The following is a 15,051-nucleotide window of genomic DNA, read 5'->3' on the forward strand; positions in this document are numbered from 1 at the left end:
GGGGGAACAAGAGTCCAAAATAAAGGAAAATCTAGCATCCTCGGGGTGAAGGGGGCTATGTAAAGGATCGGGAGTGACCAAAGGAATGGTCCAGGATGTGGGCGGGGTCCAACGGCCGCACGTGCTCCACTCCACTTGTGCCACACCACACCACAAAACACATTGTGTGTGTGTCTCTTGTTCATCCCGCCACAAAATAAATATAATAATATAATTATATTGTATATAACACTATTCTGATTCTTTATTAGAAAGATGGAATTGGATAGCATGAATATCATAAACTGTAATAATATTATACATCTAATAATACTATTTGGGTAGTTGACATGAAATACTTTAGGGAAGTTGGCATCCAGCGTTACATGCTATACTTCATCTGAAACTATTTCAAACAGCATTTTACTAATTCTTTTATAATTATTTGTATGTATTGTAATATATATATATATATATATATATATATATATATATATATATATATATATATATATATAGATAGATAGATAGATAGATAGATAGATAGATAGATAGATAGATAGATAGATAGATAGATTATGCAGTTTTTATTTCATATTAATTGAAAGGCTACATGAAAACTAGTGAATGTTAAATGAAAAGATTAAAAATGAAAATACAATTTTACAGACAATTAACTTCAACTTAAATATGTGAATAAAATGGCATGTGGAGGAACTCCAAATCTAAAACTAATTTAATGTCTTTTAATAGTCACACATAGTGAATATACACTCACCGAGCACTTTATTAGGAACACCTGTACATCTGCTTATTCATGTGATTATCTAATCAGCCAATCGTGTGCAATCCATAAAATCATTCAGATGCGGGTCAGGAGCTTCAGTTCATTTTTACATCAACCATCATCAGTATGGGGAAAATTTTGATCTCAGTGATTTGGACTGTGGCATGATTGTTGGTGCCAGATGGGCTGGTTTGAGTATTTCTGTAACTGCTGATCTCCTGGGATTTTCATGCACAACAGTCTCTAGAATTTACTCTGAATGGTGCCAAAAACTAAAAACATCCAGTGAGCGGAAGTTCTGTGGATGGAAACACCTTGTTGATGAGAGAGGTCAACAGAGAATGTTCATACTGGTTTGAACTGACAGAAAGGCAACAGTAACTCAGATAACCACTCAGTACAATTGTAGTGAGCACAATAGCATCTTAGAATGCACAACAAGTTGAACCTCGAGGCAGATGGGCTACAAAGCAGAAGACCATGTTGGGCACTTTATTAGGACTTTAGTGTTCCTAATAAAGTGCTCAGTGAGTGTAAATCATTTATAAATTATCTATTTATGCTTATTCCTAAGCCTCATTATTCTGTAAGCAATTACAGAGGCCATTAAAGTTATTGCACATTACTCATCAGCTCTTTGAAACAACAGGAGAAAACAGGGCGGGATGACTCGATGCTCTCTTTTTTTTTGACAGGATCTATTCAGTTTTTCAAAAACTACATTAAAAATGCAATTCATAAAAAAACAATTGCTTGAATACTCCTCTAATATATATGTTTTCCATGTATGAGTGTGTTGTGGGTATTTTACCAGATTTTCAAGGGATATTTCACCCAAAAATCATTTAAATTCTCTCATCATTTAATCACCCTTATGCCATCCCAGATGTGTACGGCTTTCTTTCTTCTGCTGAGCACAAATTAAGATTTTTAGATGAATATCTCAGCTTTGAAGGTCCATACAATGCAAGTAAATTGTGGCCAGAACTTTGAAGCTCCAAAAAGCACATAAAGGCAGCGTAAATGCAATCCAAAAGGCTCAAGTGGTTTAATCTATAACTTCTGAAGCGATATCATAGGTGTGAGTGAGAAACGAATACATTTTTTATTACTTTTTTATTATAAATTCTCCTCCATGCCCAGTAGGTGGTGATATGCACGAAAAATGTGAATCACCAAAAACAAAAGAAGATTGTAAAATAGAAAATGGACATTGATAGTAAAAACAATGACTAAATATTGATATCATATCACTTATGAAGACATGGATTTAACCACTGGAGTCTTATAGATTACTTTTATGCTGCCTTTAATAGCGTTTTGGAGCTTTAAAGTTCTGTTATGCAAATGTTGTGAGGAAAACACGCATGCAATCAAGAAATAAAATTGCAAATATTAAGTGGTACTATTTTCATTTTAACACAGACGTGCTGCTGATGAACAGACTCTCGAACGGCCAGAATCATTGACCGGCACACAAATTCTGGTAAACCACACAGTTTAGAACTATTTCAGGCCATTCTCTTGTAAACCACACAGGCTGCAAGTCCACACCTACAACTAGTCCATTTCTGCCTGCTGGGGAAGTACCCACTGCTAGTTTAAGCTAAATAGTGAAGGGGCATCCCTGAACATCAACAAAATTCATAGGTGAGAACTTTCATCATAACCAGCTTTTATTTGATCAGCTTATCCATGGCAATCACAACAAACAGGAAACCGCTGTTCTGTTCCAAATAACTCACTCAAGATAAGCTTCATATAAACTCAACCAGAGAAAAAAAAATTCTAACATCAAATAACAGCAAGAGTTCACGTTATTAATCGGCCGAGAGTGACTGTCAATGTGAAGACTCCCACACAAACTTGCACAAGATTACTCAAAAACAAAAGCAACATTAAGTGTCCATGAATGCTGTTGGTGTTTGGGGGTTTCATGGTTGTATTTTCTTTTCTTTTTCTTTTGTTAATGTCGCCACATTAGAGGGACTTCTGGTAACCAACAGTCTGATTCTTAAAAACAGGAAGTAACACAGAAGATAGCGTGGCCATACAAACAGTTTAAAAATGAGCTACTGCTATTGCTGACTCATATCTGCACTGATATACACACTCAAACACATGCAAAGCCCAATCATTTCACACCATCGTCCAGGCAGAGTGTCTGCGTGACTGGTTGTGTGTGTCTGTCAGTGGCAGAAATTCACTTCTGTATTAAGGGGCAGTATATATATATATAGTATTTTTATATAGTATTTATGTACATTAATGAGGGCATATGTTTAATTTTTTTCCTAAACATTTAAAAACACACAAAGTGTCATTCACCCTGCTCAAATAAATAAATAAAAATCTTAAAACAACCTAAGCTGGTTTGCTGGTTTTTGCTGGTTTAAGCTGGTCTCCCTTCAAGTAAACTGATCAGCCTGAGCAGAAAGACCAGCTAAGACCAGCAAACCAGATTACAATGGCTTAATTATGTTTTTATTTAAGCAGGGCACTTGTGTATATCACCTCAATTAATTTAAATAAATAAATCATATGGATTTCTTTAATTAGATAGTTACTTGTACACACACAAAAAAATGTTAACCTAAAAAATATACTCATGTGGCAACATCTAAATTAAACATTAAACAAAAGCTGTAAATAATACACAAGATCTCATTACTAGTAACAGACCGATATATCGGCCAGGCTGATTAAACAGCCTATATTTGTCCATTTTGCGATTATCAGCGATTATTGGCATCGGCTGATAACTGGATTTGCTTGGCCGATTAACAAAGCTTTTTTTTTATTTATTTAACAAAACTTTCCTTGTTTCAGTTCCAAAATGTACCGATAGTCAATGGATAGTCAACACTTTCTGTTTGCAAGTTTTTTTTTCTGTTCAAGTTTATACAAATCTGAGTAAATATTCCATAAAATAAGTGTTTGTCTGAAAATATTTATGTTGTATTGTGTTATGTTTATTGGCATTGACTATATCGGTCATCCTGCATTTAGATATCGGTATTGGCCATTGAAAAACCCATTTCGGTCAACCTCTAATCATAGTACAATACACACTTTTCTACAATGCATTATAAAGAAAAAACAATTTCCCCATTGAAAACCACTTTATATTACCATACATACAACATCACTCACACAAGTCACTCCAGTGTCTGCACCAAACCAATACAATTAAACCAATAATTAGAAAAAAGCTTCTAGTTGTGCATAAAACCCCTTCACTCAGGGAAAAATCACTGTAATACACAAACAGCAGCAACAGCAATATCACAAAAAAACCAATGTTCAATAAACAATGAATGCCTTTATTAATAATTATAGAAACAATTCATGATGTGCCAAGTAATATGTTCATTTTCCTAACCGTAAGCTTTTTGCCGTTGCCACGCAACTTGGGAATGAAAGAGTCTGATCATTTAGTGTTGGAAAATTTTGTTTTATAATAGCATATTATAAAAGTCAAAAGTTAGATAACAAAAAAAATGTATGCCCTCATTTTTTTAATATCTGGATGGTTTTTATCAATTTTGTTGCAAGCCCTGGTTAATATCTGACTCTAGAGTCCTGTACATCCAAATTGGACCTTAGCCACAAGCCACTGCTCAGTGAATTCACCACGGATCCGCTATAACTCTTTCCTTTTGTTTGTGACTACCAGTGATTTGGGTCTGACACATTTGATCATATAAAAAAAAAAAAATTGCCTATTTTTTTTATGAATTACTAATAATTACAAAATTAATAAAAACTTAAAACATTTAGGTTTTTAAATGTTTATTTTGTTAAAGATTACTCTATTTAATTTGCTGGAATTTTGTAATGAAATTAAATGCTACAATTATTTTTTTAGTGTAAAATGACTTATTTTCAACACTTAAATTCTTTAAATATAAAAAGAAACAGACATTATTAAATAACTATTTAATAATTATTATGCAAGCAGCTTACATGGCCTCATCTTAATTGAGAGACAACACTTAATCGAAAAAATTTGCCAGATTAACAAACATCTCAACAATAAAAAATAAATGGATAAGACCTTGAGATGAACTTTATCATCGAATCACATGTAGTATTTTTATTAACAAGAGCCAGATCATACTCAGCATCAGGGGAAACTCCAGAATTCAGATAACAGACTGCTGCGTGTCAGCAAAGCTTTCATCAGGTAAAAATCAATGAGCCTTCTCTAAGAAAGTTCAACCATGTCCAAAAAGAGTTTGACACTGCATCTAAGCTTCGCTCTGTAATGGAAAATAAATACCTCATCCATTGCTGTCAGTATAAATAATCAACAAGTCTGCATGAAAACTGTTCTGTTCCATATTAAGCATGGCCACAACTTGAACTCAACAACTTCCTTCCGTTTAGGGGCAACAATTCGGTTTCAAGACAGATGAGCAGATGCATCCCAGTCAATACAGGGGGTTATTTAAAAAAAAAAAAAAAGAAAAGTCTTTAGATGAATATTTTTGAACCAATCAAATCCAATTTAAGAGTGACCGAAATTACATTTTGAGAAACAGATGGAAAAAAAAATAATCAACACGCTGTCCTGCATGCCCCCATGGCCACACATACGGGAAAACATAACTCCCCAAATCCCTTGTGGGCAAAACAAGCCTGCCGCCACACTAAGCAGCATAAATCCAGGCGAGGCAGAACTGCTTTTCATCTGGGCCCAGAGTGCCATTACGGGTGGTGTCTGTCTGCATAGTTGAACTGGAATGACCTTGCCTAGAGAAGTACACAGCCCTGCACTGTCCAGCAGTCCGTGCCTCATGGGCCCCGGCAAACAACGCCTGGTAAACACCCGGAGTGCCTCAGGGCTCCATATTCGGCCCTTGTTCTGTTTTGTGCTTGCCACACCCTCTGACTTTCTCCTGCACGATGTTGCTTTTGTGTCTTTGGCCCAGTGACTTGGATGCTCTGTGGTTTGCAAGGACAGACATGAGCTCAGAATTTCCATGGTCTGAGGACGGCAATACGGTAACGGCCTCTGAATGACACGTACAGTACAGTAGGAAAGTTTACAAGAGAAGCCCATGAAATTCTTAAATATTTGGGAGTTCAAGCACAGATATAGATATTTACAGATATATAAAATAACTCCACTAGCACATGACCTGGATTCTGCCATCTTTGCTTCATGGGTATTCTGGAGATAATTTTTCGAGCCAGCCAGCTGAGTCATAAATGCCATGTGACTAATAAATATGTATTAGACCTCCATGCAGCAGATAGGAACTGTTATGAGCCTTTCAAAAAAATTAGGCACTGGTGAAACATGTTGTCAGATTGCTGATTTTTCAGACAAAAAATATCTCTAATAATAAAAAGAGTAAATAATATATATATATATATATATATATATATATATATATATATATATATATATATATATATATATATATATTTTTTTTTTTTTTTTAGATATATTTGTGAAACGTTGCAAGATGACAACTCCAATGGAAAATGGTCCAAAAACGTTTAATTTTTTTCTTAAAATTATAAATTTCTCCTTGAATTAAATTGATATTTACATATTCAAATTTGTATTAAATGTAATTAAAATTGAGTTAATCATTATCATACATTCTTCAATATTTGTTGATTGTTGTCATTTTCTCTATCACTGCAGCCTAGCTCGTCCTCACTGTTGTCAATTGGAAGAAAACATTGACATTTATTTTTGTCTTCCATGAAGAAATGCAAATCATGATTGTGTTATGTATACATGAATGCAATTTTATTATGGTAAACATTTCCAAATACATTTCTAAATGCAACAACAGAAGTGATGCCACTATCTATAAAAATTCAATTTTAGTACAGAGTTGCCATCTGGCAACAAAGCAATTTTTCCATTGTGGTACAGCGTTGCGATAATGTTTATATTTGATCAGTTTTCTTAATAATAAAAATGCTGAAAATGTGTATAATAAGGGAATATATTACTTCTATTTTTAATTAACTAATTTTTTAATGCATGCTCTGTAATTTAACCTGTCCTCAACAAGAGGTCACAATGTTAAACTGCCAAACAAAGTGTTTAAAAATGCAATAAATTCATAAATATAAATTTAAAATGAAAGGTAGGGATATTCAATATTGTCAACACCATCATAATTTTCAGAATAGCATGAAAACAGAAAAAATGGATATAATGTAATTGATCCCTTAACTCCTTTACTGAACACTATTATTAGATCATTAAAGACTGATAACTCTTGTTATATAATAGCATGCTTTCTAGTGTGTCTGTCAGAGCTGACACAAATGTATGATGCTAGTTATGAAGTGAATAAATGTTAATTTTCAGAAAAAGTGTTTTTATAAAAACCTGTTCAATGCGAACACAATGAGCTCAAGGGACACACTATTTGATCTCACATTTTGTAATATTTTATCTGTTATATTTTTGTACAATTGATTATGTTTCCCATGTAAATTTGTTGAGAAGGCACTGCCTCCCTTTCCTCCATGGAGAGAACGCCTCTGGAATTCACGGTTAAAGTTATTTGAAAAACATGCTTGTTGACGGTATAATGGTGTAGTTAAAAGGTTAGTTCACTCAAAAATCATCATTTACTCACCCTCATGCCATCCCAGATGTGTATGACTTTCTCTCTGCAGCAGAGCACAAATGAAGATTATTGGAAGAATATATCAGCTCTGCAGGTCCATACAATATAAGTGAATGGGTGCCAAAGTTTTGAAGCTCCAAAAAGCACATATAGCCACTAAAAAGTACTCCATATGACTACAGTGGGTTAATCAATGTTTTCTAAAGCACAGCGCTAGTTGTAAGAAATAGATTAATATATACAACTTTTTTTAACTAAAATGTTCGCTTCCGGCCAGATGTGGCACGTTCACGAGGGTCGAGATAATGCCAGATCCCTTCCAAGGGGGGGCCTACAAGCTCAGCATAAAATAGCATAACGGGGCAGTCACATAGACTTTCTATGGCGGTACACTGGTGAAAAGACAAGAGGCCGTTCTTTTTTAATGGATGTCTATGTTGAAGATGTTTGAATGTGCTGAATAAGCTCAACACTTAAAGAATTGAATGCCTGTCCATTAATCTTCATCATGTTTTACTTTTTGAATGAACTATGTGTGGAGTTTACTATAATAATATAGCTGTTTCACAAGAGAAGACACGCAATTTTGCAACAGGAAGCTGTCAGTTTAAGGCTCTCCTAATTCATTTGTATACTGTGACTTACAGTCAGTGGCGCAGATAGGATTTTTTAACTGGGGGGACCAAGCTGTCAGCAAATGATTTAAACTCAATTCGTTATTTTGCATAATTTGGGCTTTAACTAGTGCTCAAGTAGTTACTTTGCCTAATTTGGGCTAATGATTTGCACTAAAAAGCCATTGGGGGATTCTTATTTGAAATCATGGATAAACAACAATGAACAAAGGTAAACTAAGGCCTACCAGATCACCACTAGCAATGCATGATCAGACTGTTATTTGACTAGTATGCCAATCACCTACCAAAACTTCTCATACCATGATTTTTGGAATGTCAGTGTCCGGTCTTTCATCACTTTAGGGTCAGGTTGTATATGTCATTATCATGTCAACATCCTCTCCCTCTGTGTTGCCTCCTGTCCCTCCTTGTTGTTCTGTCCCTGCTTCTTCTGTCTGTAATTCTACTGTCTCTCCTTCCTCATGCTGTCTTATTCTACTGTGGCTGCCCTCCTGCAGATCCTCACTTGACTGACTAGGGTCTGCCTCACTGTCATCAGAAATTGCCTGCAGGCCAGGAGGATAACATTTTAAATCTTATAATTTCAGTTAACCCTCTATACCTCTATAGAATTTCACAACAATGTGAAATACAACATATTCCTGAGAATTAATGGCTAAAACTACTATTTCAAATGTCTAAGAATAACTCAAAATTTTAAATGTAAGTGTTAATTACAAGTTTTTGCAATTTATAGATTAGAATACAATAAAAAAAACATGATTTCCTGCTATAAGAGGATGTCAAAAGTTTATGTAGGCCTTTAATTGTTGTTTGCATAAACCTTGCACCACACAAATGTACTTATTATAATTATTTTTATAGTGGCTTACACACGACAGTGAACATACCTCAGTCAATTTATACAGTACAATGGGTTAAATGATAAGATAAAATATTATTTCCTGACGACGATAAATTGTTTGATTTATCCAACCATTCTTTTTATGTTCATTCATTATTTGCTTCTGTCCACTCACCTAAATGCATAGTTATGGTCTCCACATTTTGCTGTGTTTGCTAAGTGCAAAAAGACTAGCTATTCCCCTTAACAAATCTAATCTGCCACATCTGGGAAAGTCAACAGCCATAGGATACTTACATTGTTTGGTTTTTGAAAAAACGAGGTGATTGTTTTTTGTCTCTTCATTGCCTTTATGTGGCATTTACAGTCGATTTTTCTCAGTTCAGAAAATCACCGACTCAGCTCAGTCATAGATGGTATATGATCACTATGGTTACCGGTCCGCTCCTACAGGCACGATTGAGGCAGCTACCTCCTCATAGGACCCCGGCAACGTCACTCAGGAGTCGTAGCGCACACACACACACAGAGAGAGAGTGTAAACGTCGGTGGCATGATGGCATCGTGTGTTTATTGACAACAGAACAGCATGTAGTGAGAATGTGGGTACAAAGTAATGGTGACCGCCGACCGGTGTAGATTATTATTGTGTGTCAGCCTGCGTCTGTCCCGACCCGATTCTGAAGCAGCGGCGGGCCGTAATCCTCTGTTTTACCAACACATTCTCACACCCAACTCGTCACATATGGACGCTTCGCCAGGACCCCTTGGCGTAACTTATTGACGCACTGGGTATACCTTTGGTGTCATTTTTCAACGTGCAGGGTAGTCCAATAGACTTCTATTGTTAAACTCACCGATGAATGCGGTTAAACTCACCGATGAATGCGGATGCCTATGAACGCGCTAAACCTTTGCTGAGAGGGCACTTTGATATCAGATTGTGAGGGTTTTTAAACATAAAAAAACGTTGGAGGGCCAGATAGAGATGATCTGGGGGCCACCATTATACTAGCCCTGGCATAGATCATTTATTGTAGCCTATTCCTTTTTATTTTTATTTATTGCAGTCTCGACTCTCGACCCATTCGCAGCCCAAGACGTCAAATTTCAACACTACAGGCTCCGGTTCTATCGGACTACCCTGCATAAGTGACGCCAAGGGGTCCTGGCGAAGCGTCCATATGTGACGAGTTGGGTGTGACAATGTGTTGCGATTTTTGTCGCCTTTCGTAGGGATAGTGAGGACGGGGGACGAATCGGGTCACTATGATTCTGGGGGGGTCATGTCCCCCCCGTCCCTAGTGCCATCTGCACCCTTGTTTACAGTCGTAACATGCTTGTTTAACGTTACATACTCTCCTATGATAGAACCGAGGATGTCACGAACATACATACCTCAGCTGGCTGGAAGCAAAAGCTGGAAGCAAACATTTTTTGTTAAAAAAAATATTTTTAAAAATTATATTGTTCTATTTCTTACACAAACCAATATTTTCACTTCAGAAGACTTAAATTAATCCACTGGAGTACTTTTGTGATCCCTTTATGTGCTTTTTGGAGCTTTAAATCTTTGGCACCCATTCACTTGAATTGTATGGATTTACAGAGCTGAAATATTCTTCCAAAAATCTTTGATTGTGTTCTGCTGAAGAAAGAAAGTCATACACATGGCATTAGTAAATGATGAGAGAATTTTTATTTTTGGGTGAACTGCCCCTTTAAGACATCTTCTGTATCAGCAGGTGCTAACAAGCCATGTTAACGCCCTCCGTTTTGCACATTGAACTTCTTGGAAGGTACAGATCACAGCTGTAGTCCTCAGTGCTTACAGGAATCGTGACCACTTCTAGGTCTGAAACTGGAGAACCTTCTGGAATCATATGCCACTGATACCCTCAACAGAAACTTTACCTCGCTTGTGCAGCCATCCCTCCTTCACAATGACAACTTCAGTCATTGTGGCCAGAGAGTAACCCCTCTCGAACCAGGGGCAGAAGATTATAGCTGGTGGAGGTCTTCAGTCTGGACATTCAGCAGGACAGATGGTCTATAGGAAGAACAGACGAACAGAAGAACAGAGTCAGAGATGTGGTGCAGAAGGTGCAGTAGTTCACATGCGATGAACTCATTACAAACATAAGAACTGTTGGCTCACAGGGACCCAGGCTCGGATCCAGTGGCTCCACTTTCCTGTTTGCCTGTAATCTAAATAAAAACCTTAAACTGCCCAACAATAAAATAAAAAAAAAAGAGAAATGCTGTGGCTCAGAGAAAAACATTTTACCTAAAAGCTCCAAATTTAATCGTTTATTGTTATCAAACAATTGACTGATGTTCACCCTGGCATGAAATGTTTAAGGCTTTTTGGATGTTACAAAATCTTTCTCCTACACTAGTTTAATGTGCAGAGAAATCTATAAGTCATTCATAAGTTGACTTACTCGCTCACTGACAAGTGCCATCTTCCAGGGAATGTTATGCTGGCTGAGGTTTTCAGATGGTCCCTTACCACACCCTCCACAGTTTTAGCACATTTTAGATCAATGTGTGAACTTTTCAGATGCTCCCTTACCAACCGCAGGCAAAATTTCCAAGGAATGTAAAGGTTAATTTATATTTTTTTAACGATTTCAGAATTTAAATACGGAACAATTCGTATCACATTTTGATTCGATATGGGACGCAAAAGATTATCCTTTAAAAACTTGATGATCCTGTATTTTATGGGACAGGTGGCGACCCTACTCACACGTGCCCATAAGACCAACAACAATTACCGCTTCGGCCACTGGCAGCACTGTTTAAAATTTTGGCTGAGTTTTAGCTGAAGAACCTCTTTGTCAATATAATACTCAATTAGTGAGTTAAATATGAACATTTTGCAGCAAGTGGCTAATTACAGACATTTTTTGTCAAATAGTGTGAAATTTGGATGAATATGTGAGTGATTTACTCAAATAAAGATTGATCATGGATTAAAGGATCGATATTCAGATTGTTCATATGAATATCGCAATTAATTATAGAATCTATATTGTTGCCCAGCCATACATTATAATGAGACCAAACAATGGAAAAACAACACAAAAAAATTGCAAAGGACAAACAAGGTGGCAAACAAGAGGGTCGTGGGCCAAACACAGCCCTACCACAACTGTTTCTGAGTGATAAACAACACCGTGTGTACAGCAATGTTTTGATTTAGCCAGCTGAGCAGGAAGTTGCACATGCTCACGCCCTCTAAGAGACCCCCGTTATGGCGCTGCACCAAAAGATCTTGCAATGAGGTATAAACCCACAAGCACCCACTCAGGAAACTGCTGCATACAGACATGAATGAATGTACTGTGCATTAATGCACCTCTTCATTGAAGACCATCGCAGAGAACGTTCCCATGATTACAAAGTGTCCTGCAAGTCTCTAACGTAATTTTCTCCAAGAAATTGTCTTGCCATGCACAGGACAACTATAACAGGTCATACAAGACAATTTTACACTGTTTTATTATACAGGTTAATTGTCCACAGTACCAGTCAAAAGACATTTTTATTGTTGCTATTTACCGTATTGTAGAATAAAATCTAAAAAACAAGTCATGAAACTATTAAATAACAAAAGTATATGGAATTATGTAGGCACCAAAAACTATTTTATATTTTAGCTTCTTCAAACTAGCCACCCTTTGCCTAGATTACCGCTCTGAACACTCTGGTCATTCTCTCAACCAACTTCAAAAGCTGCAACCAGGGAAGTTTTTTAAACAGTACTGAAAAAGTCCCCATGTATGCTCCATTGTACTAACTAACTAACTAACAACCAAACTAACTAACTAACAAAAAAAACTACCAAACTAACAACCAAACTACCAAACTAACTAACTAAAAAACTACTAAACTAACAACCAAACTAACAACCAAACTACCAAACTAACTAACTAACTAAAAAACTACCAAACTAACAACCAAACTAACTAACTAACAACCAAACTACCAAACTAAGTAACTAACTAACTAACTAACTAACTAACAACCAAACTAACTACCAAACTAATTAACTAACTAACTTAAAAACTACCAAACTAACAACCAAACTAACAACCAAACTAACTAACAAACTACCAAACTAACTAAGTAACTAACCACCCAAACAACTAACTAACTGACAGACCAACTAACTAATTATTTTAGTGTTATAAAGTGTTAAGACCAACCGACCGACAAACTATTTTAACCTTGTAAAGAAATTAATATTAAGCACAATTAATTTTTGTTGACACATCTAATTTCAATCATGTTTGCATAAACCTACAGATCAAAATGTTTTTTTAAAACAGAAGTTTAGTCCAAACTTTTGAATGGAAGTGTATGTCAACAAACATAGCAACATTTTGTTTGCTATTGTTCTGAGTTCCGCACAGAGATATTGACTAATTTGAACTGTGAAGTAAATAACAATTAGAACGCAGCACTTTGGAATACAGCAATACTTGTCGTATACGTACAACATATTTGTCAATGACCCAACAATTAAAAAAAGGTCTTCCCTGCTGAAAAGACAAGCTTAGACAGGCATTTCCATGCTGCTCCTGGATAGTATATGCTGGTTTGGTGCTGGTCTAGCTGATGGTGGACAAACAAGACAAAACTTTGCTGGTAAAACTGGTTGACAAGCGTGTTCTTTCTGATTAAGTTGGTTGACCAAGGAAATCTTGCTGGTTAAACTAATTAAGAAGCCTACAGGTGACACAAGCACACCCGCATTTAAAACATAATGTACACTAGTGACCAGTAGTGCTGTTTTATTTTTTTTCAATCAGGGTTCATAAACAATTTGACAACATTTTTGCTGCAGTTTTAAATGGCACAGCTGTATTAGAACCAGTACTAGCTAATAAGGGAATTGCTTTGATTTTAGCTCATACTAAAGTCTGTCCATAGAAACCTGCCGCCCTTGATGCACCCCACAGCTATGCAGACTCGGGCTGCTTGGAATGCAGTGAGAAAGAACAGCATTCCCCTGCCTCACAACTGTCTGCAACAACAGCCTTATGTGAAGCTCCCCTCCCCCTGCCTCCTGGCCCACAGACCAGCTCCTCCTAGATGTAGGTATTCCTCATCTCCTCTGATACAAAACACACTAGCACATACACACAGCAAACCATTACCAACACAAGGGTGCCAACATATGTGCAAAAGCTGCACCAAAAACAGGCTAGCTGACATGCAATAACTTAATCTATTACAATTGTCATGACAATATTTCCAACACTCTGAAAATACACACTGAAGAACCACTTACTCACAATGATGCCAAGCAAATACCAAGGAGCACACAGACCTACAACTCTCAGGCATAACTACTTTCTATCTCTCTGTCTGTCTCTCTCTCTCTCTCTCTCTCTCTCTCTCTCACACACACACACACACACAAACACACACACCAGAGAAGTCTCATGTGTGTCTACTTCACTGTCAGCCACTAGTGCTGCCACTGCAGCTTGTCTCGGAGCCTGGCCCCTCCCAAAAGCAGCCACGCTACGAGAGAAAGAGAGCGAGAGTTAAAAAGTGGGCGGACGGCCAATCCTGTGCTCACTGCAGTACTCCAAATGAACTCAATGGCCTCACGGAAGGTCACGTTGCACGTATGAAGTGAGTGAGTGAGAGAAAGAGGCCCCTGGGGAGGCCAATGAGGCCACCCGCCTCATTCAACATTTCTGCCCTTGCTCGTGGCTCAGAGGAAGGAAGATGCATCAGTCACACAGTTTTTAGGGGAAGCCAGTGCCTAGTTACCCTTAATGACATATTGCACATCTGTGTGCGTAAAATTTTTAACTAGCTTGTCAACTCTTGGTATGCCTCGTAAGGATGTCTTTATGTGTTTAAAGGTAAAGTGTGTCATTGTGTGCAAGTGTGCATCGGAATTGCAAAACTAATGACTTGTTTCAAACAGGTTTCCCTAGCACAACCCCCACCATTTTTCATTGGTGGGACAAAACAATAGTGCTACCCTCCAAACTGTAGTTGAGCTAATGTTACTATTTTATGAATAATTCGCAAACAGCATCGCAAAGTTGTGTAGTTGGAACTACAACAGCTTTCCGCCTATGATTAGAAGCAAATTGTCTCGTTAATTTATGGTGTTGACGTCATTTGACTTCTATATCTTTCATTCCATATTTATCTTTAATTCTATAA

General features: G+C 36.9%; 1 protein-coding gene across 4 annotated transcripts in view; it reads right to left on the reverse strand.

The window, feature by feature from the left end:
* Positions 1 to 15,051, reverse strand: part of LOC127624135 (RAC-alpha serine/threonine-protein kinase-like) — a 38,236-nt gene that overhangs the window by 11,835 nt on the left and 11,350 nt on the right. For 2 of the 4 annotated variants that reach the window (XM_052098818.1, XM_052098815.1), the window contains exon 2: positions 10,768 to 10,903. In XM_052098818.1, the coding sequence (XP_051954778.1) occupies positions 10,768 to 10,813 (46 nt within the window). In that variant the 5' untranslated portion in view covers positions 10,814 to 10,903. Of the gene's footprint in view, positions 1 to 10,767; positions 10,904 to 14,155; positions 14,326 to 15,051 lie in introns of those variants that run through there. The other 2 variants (XM_052098817.1, XM_052098816.1) reach the window with 2 other exon arrangements.

Source organism: Xyrauchen texanus, chromosome 30 (genome assembly GCF_025860055.1).
Source record: "Xyrauchen texanus isolate HMW12.3.18 chromosome 30, RBS_HiC_50CHRs, whole genome shotgun sequence".
NCBI classification, from domain to species: domain Eukaryota; kingdom Metazoa; phylum Chordata; class Actinopteri; order Cypriniformes; family Catostomidae; genus Xyrauchen; species Xyrauchen texanus.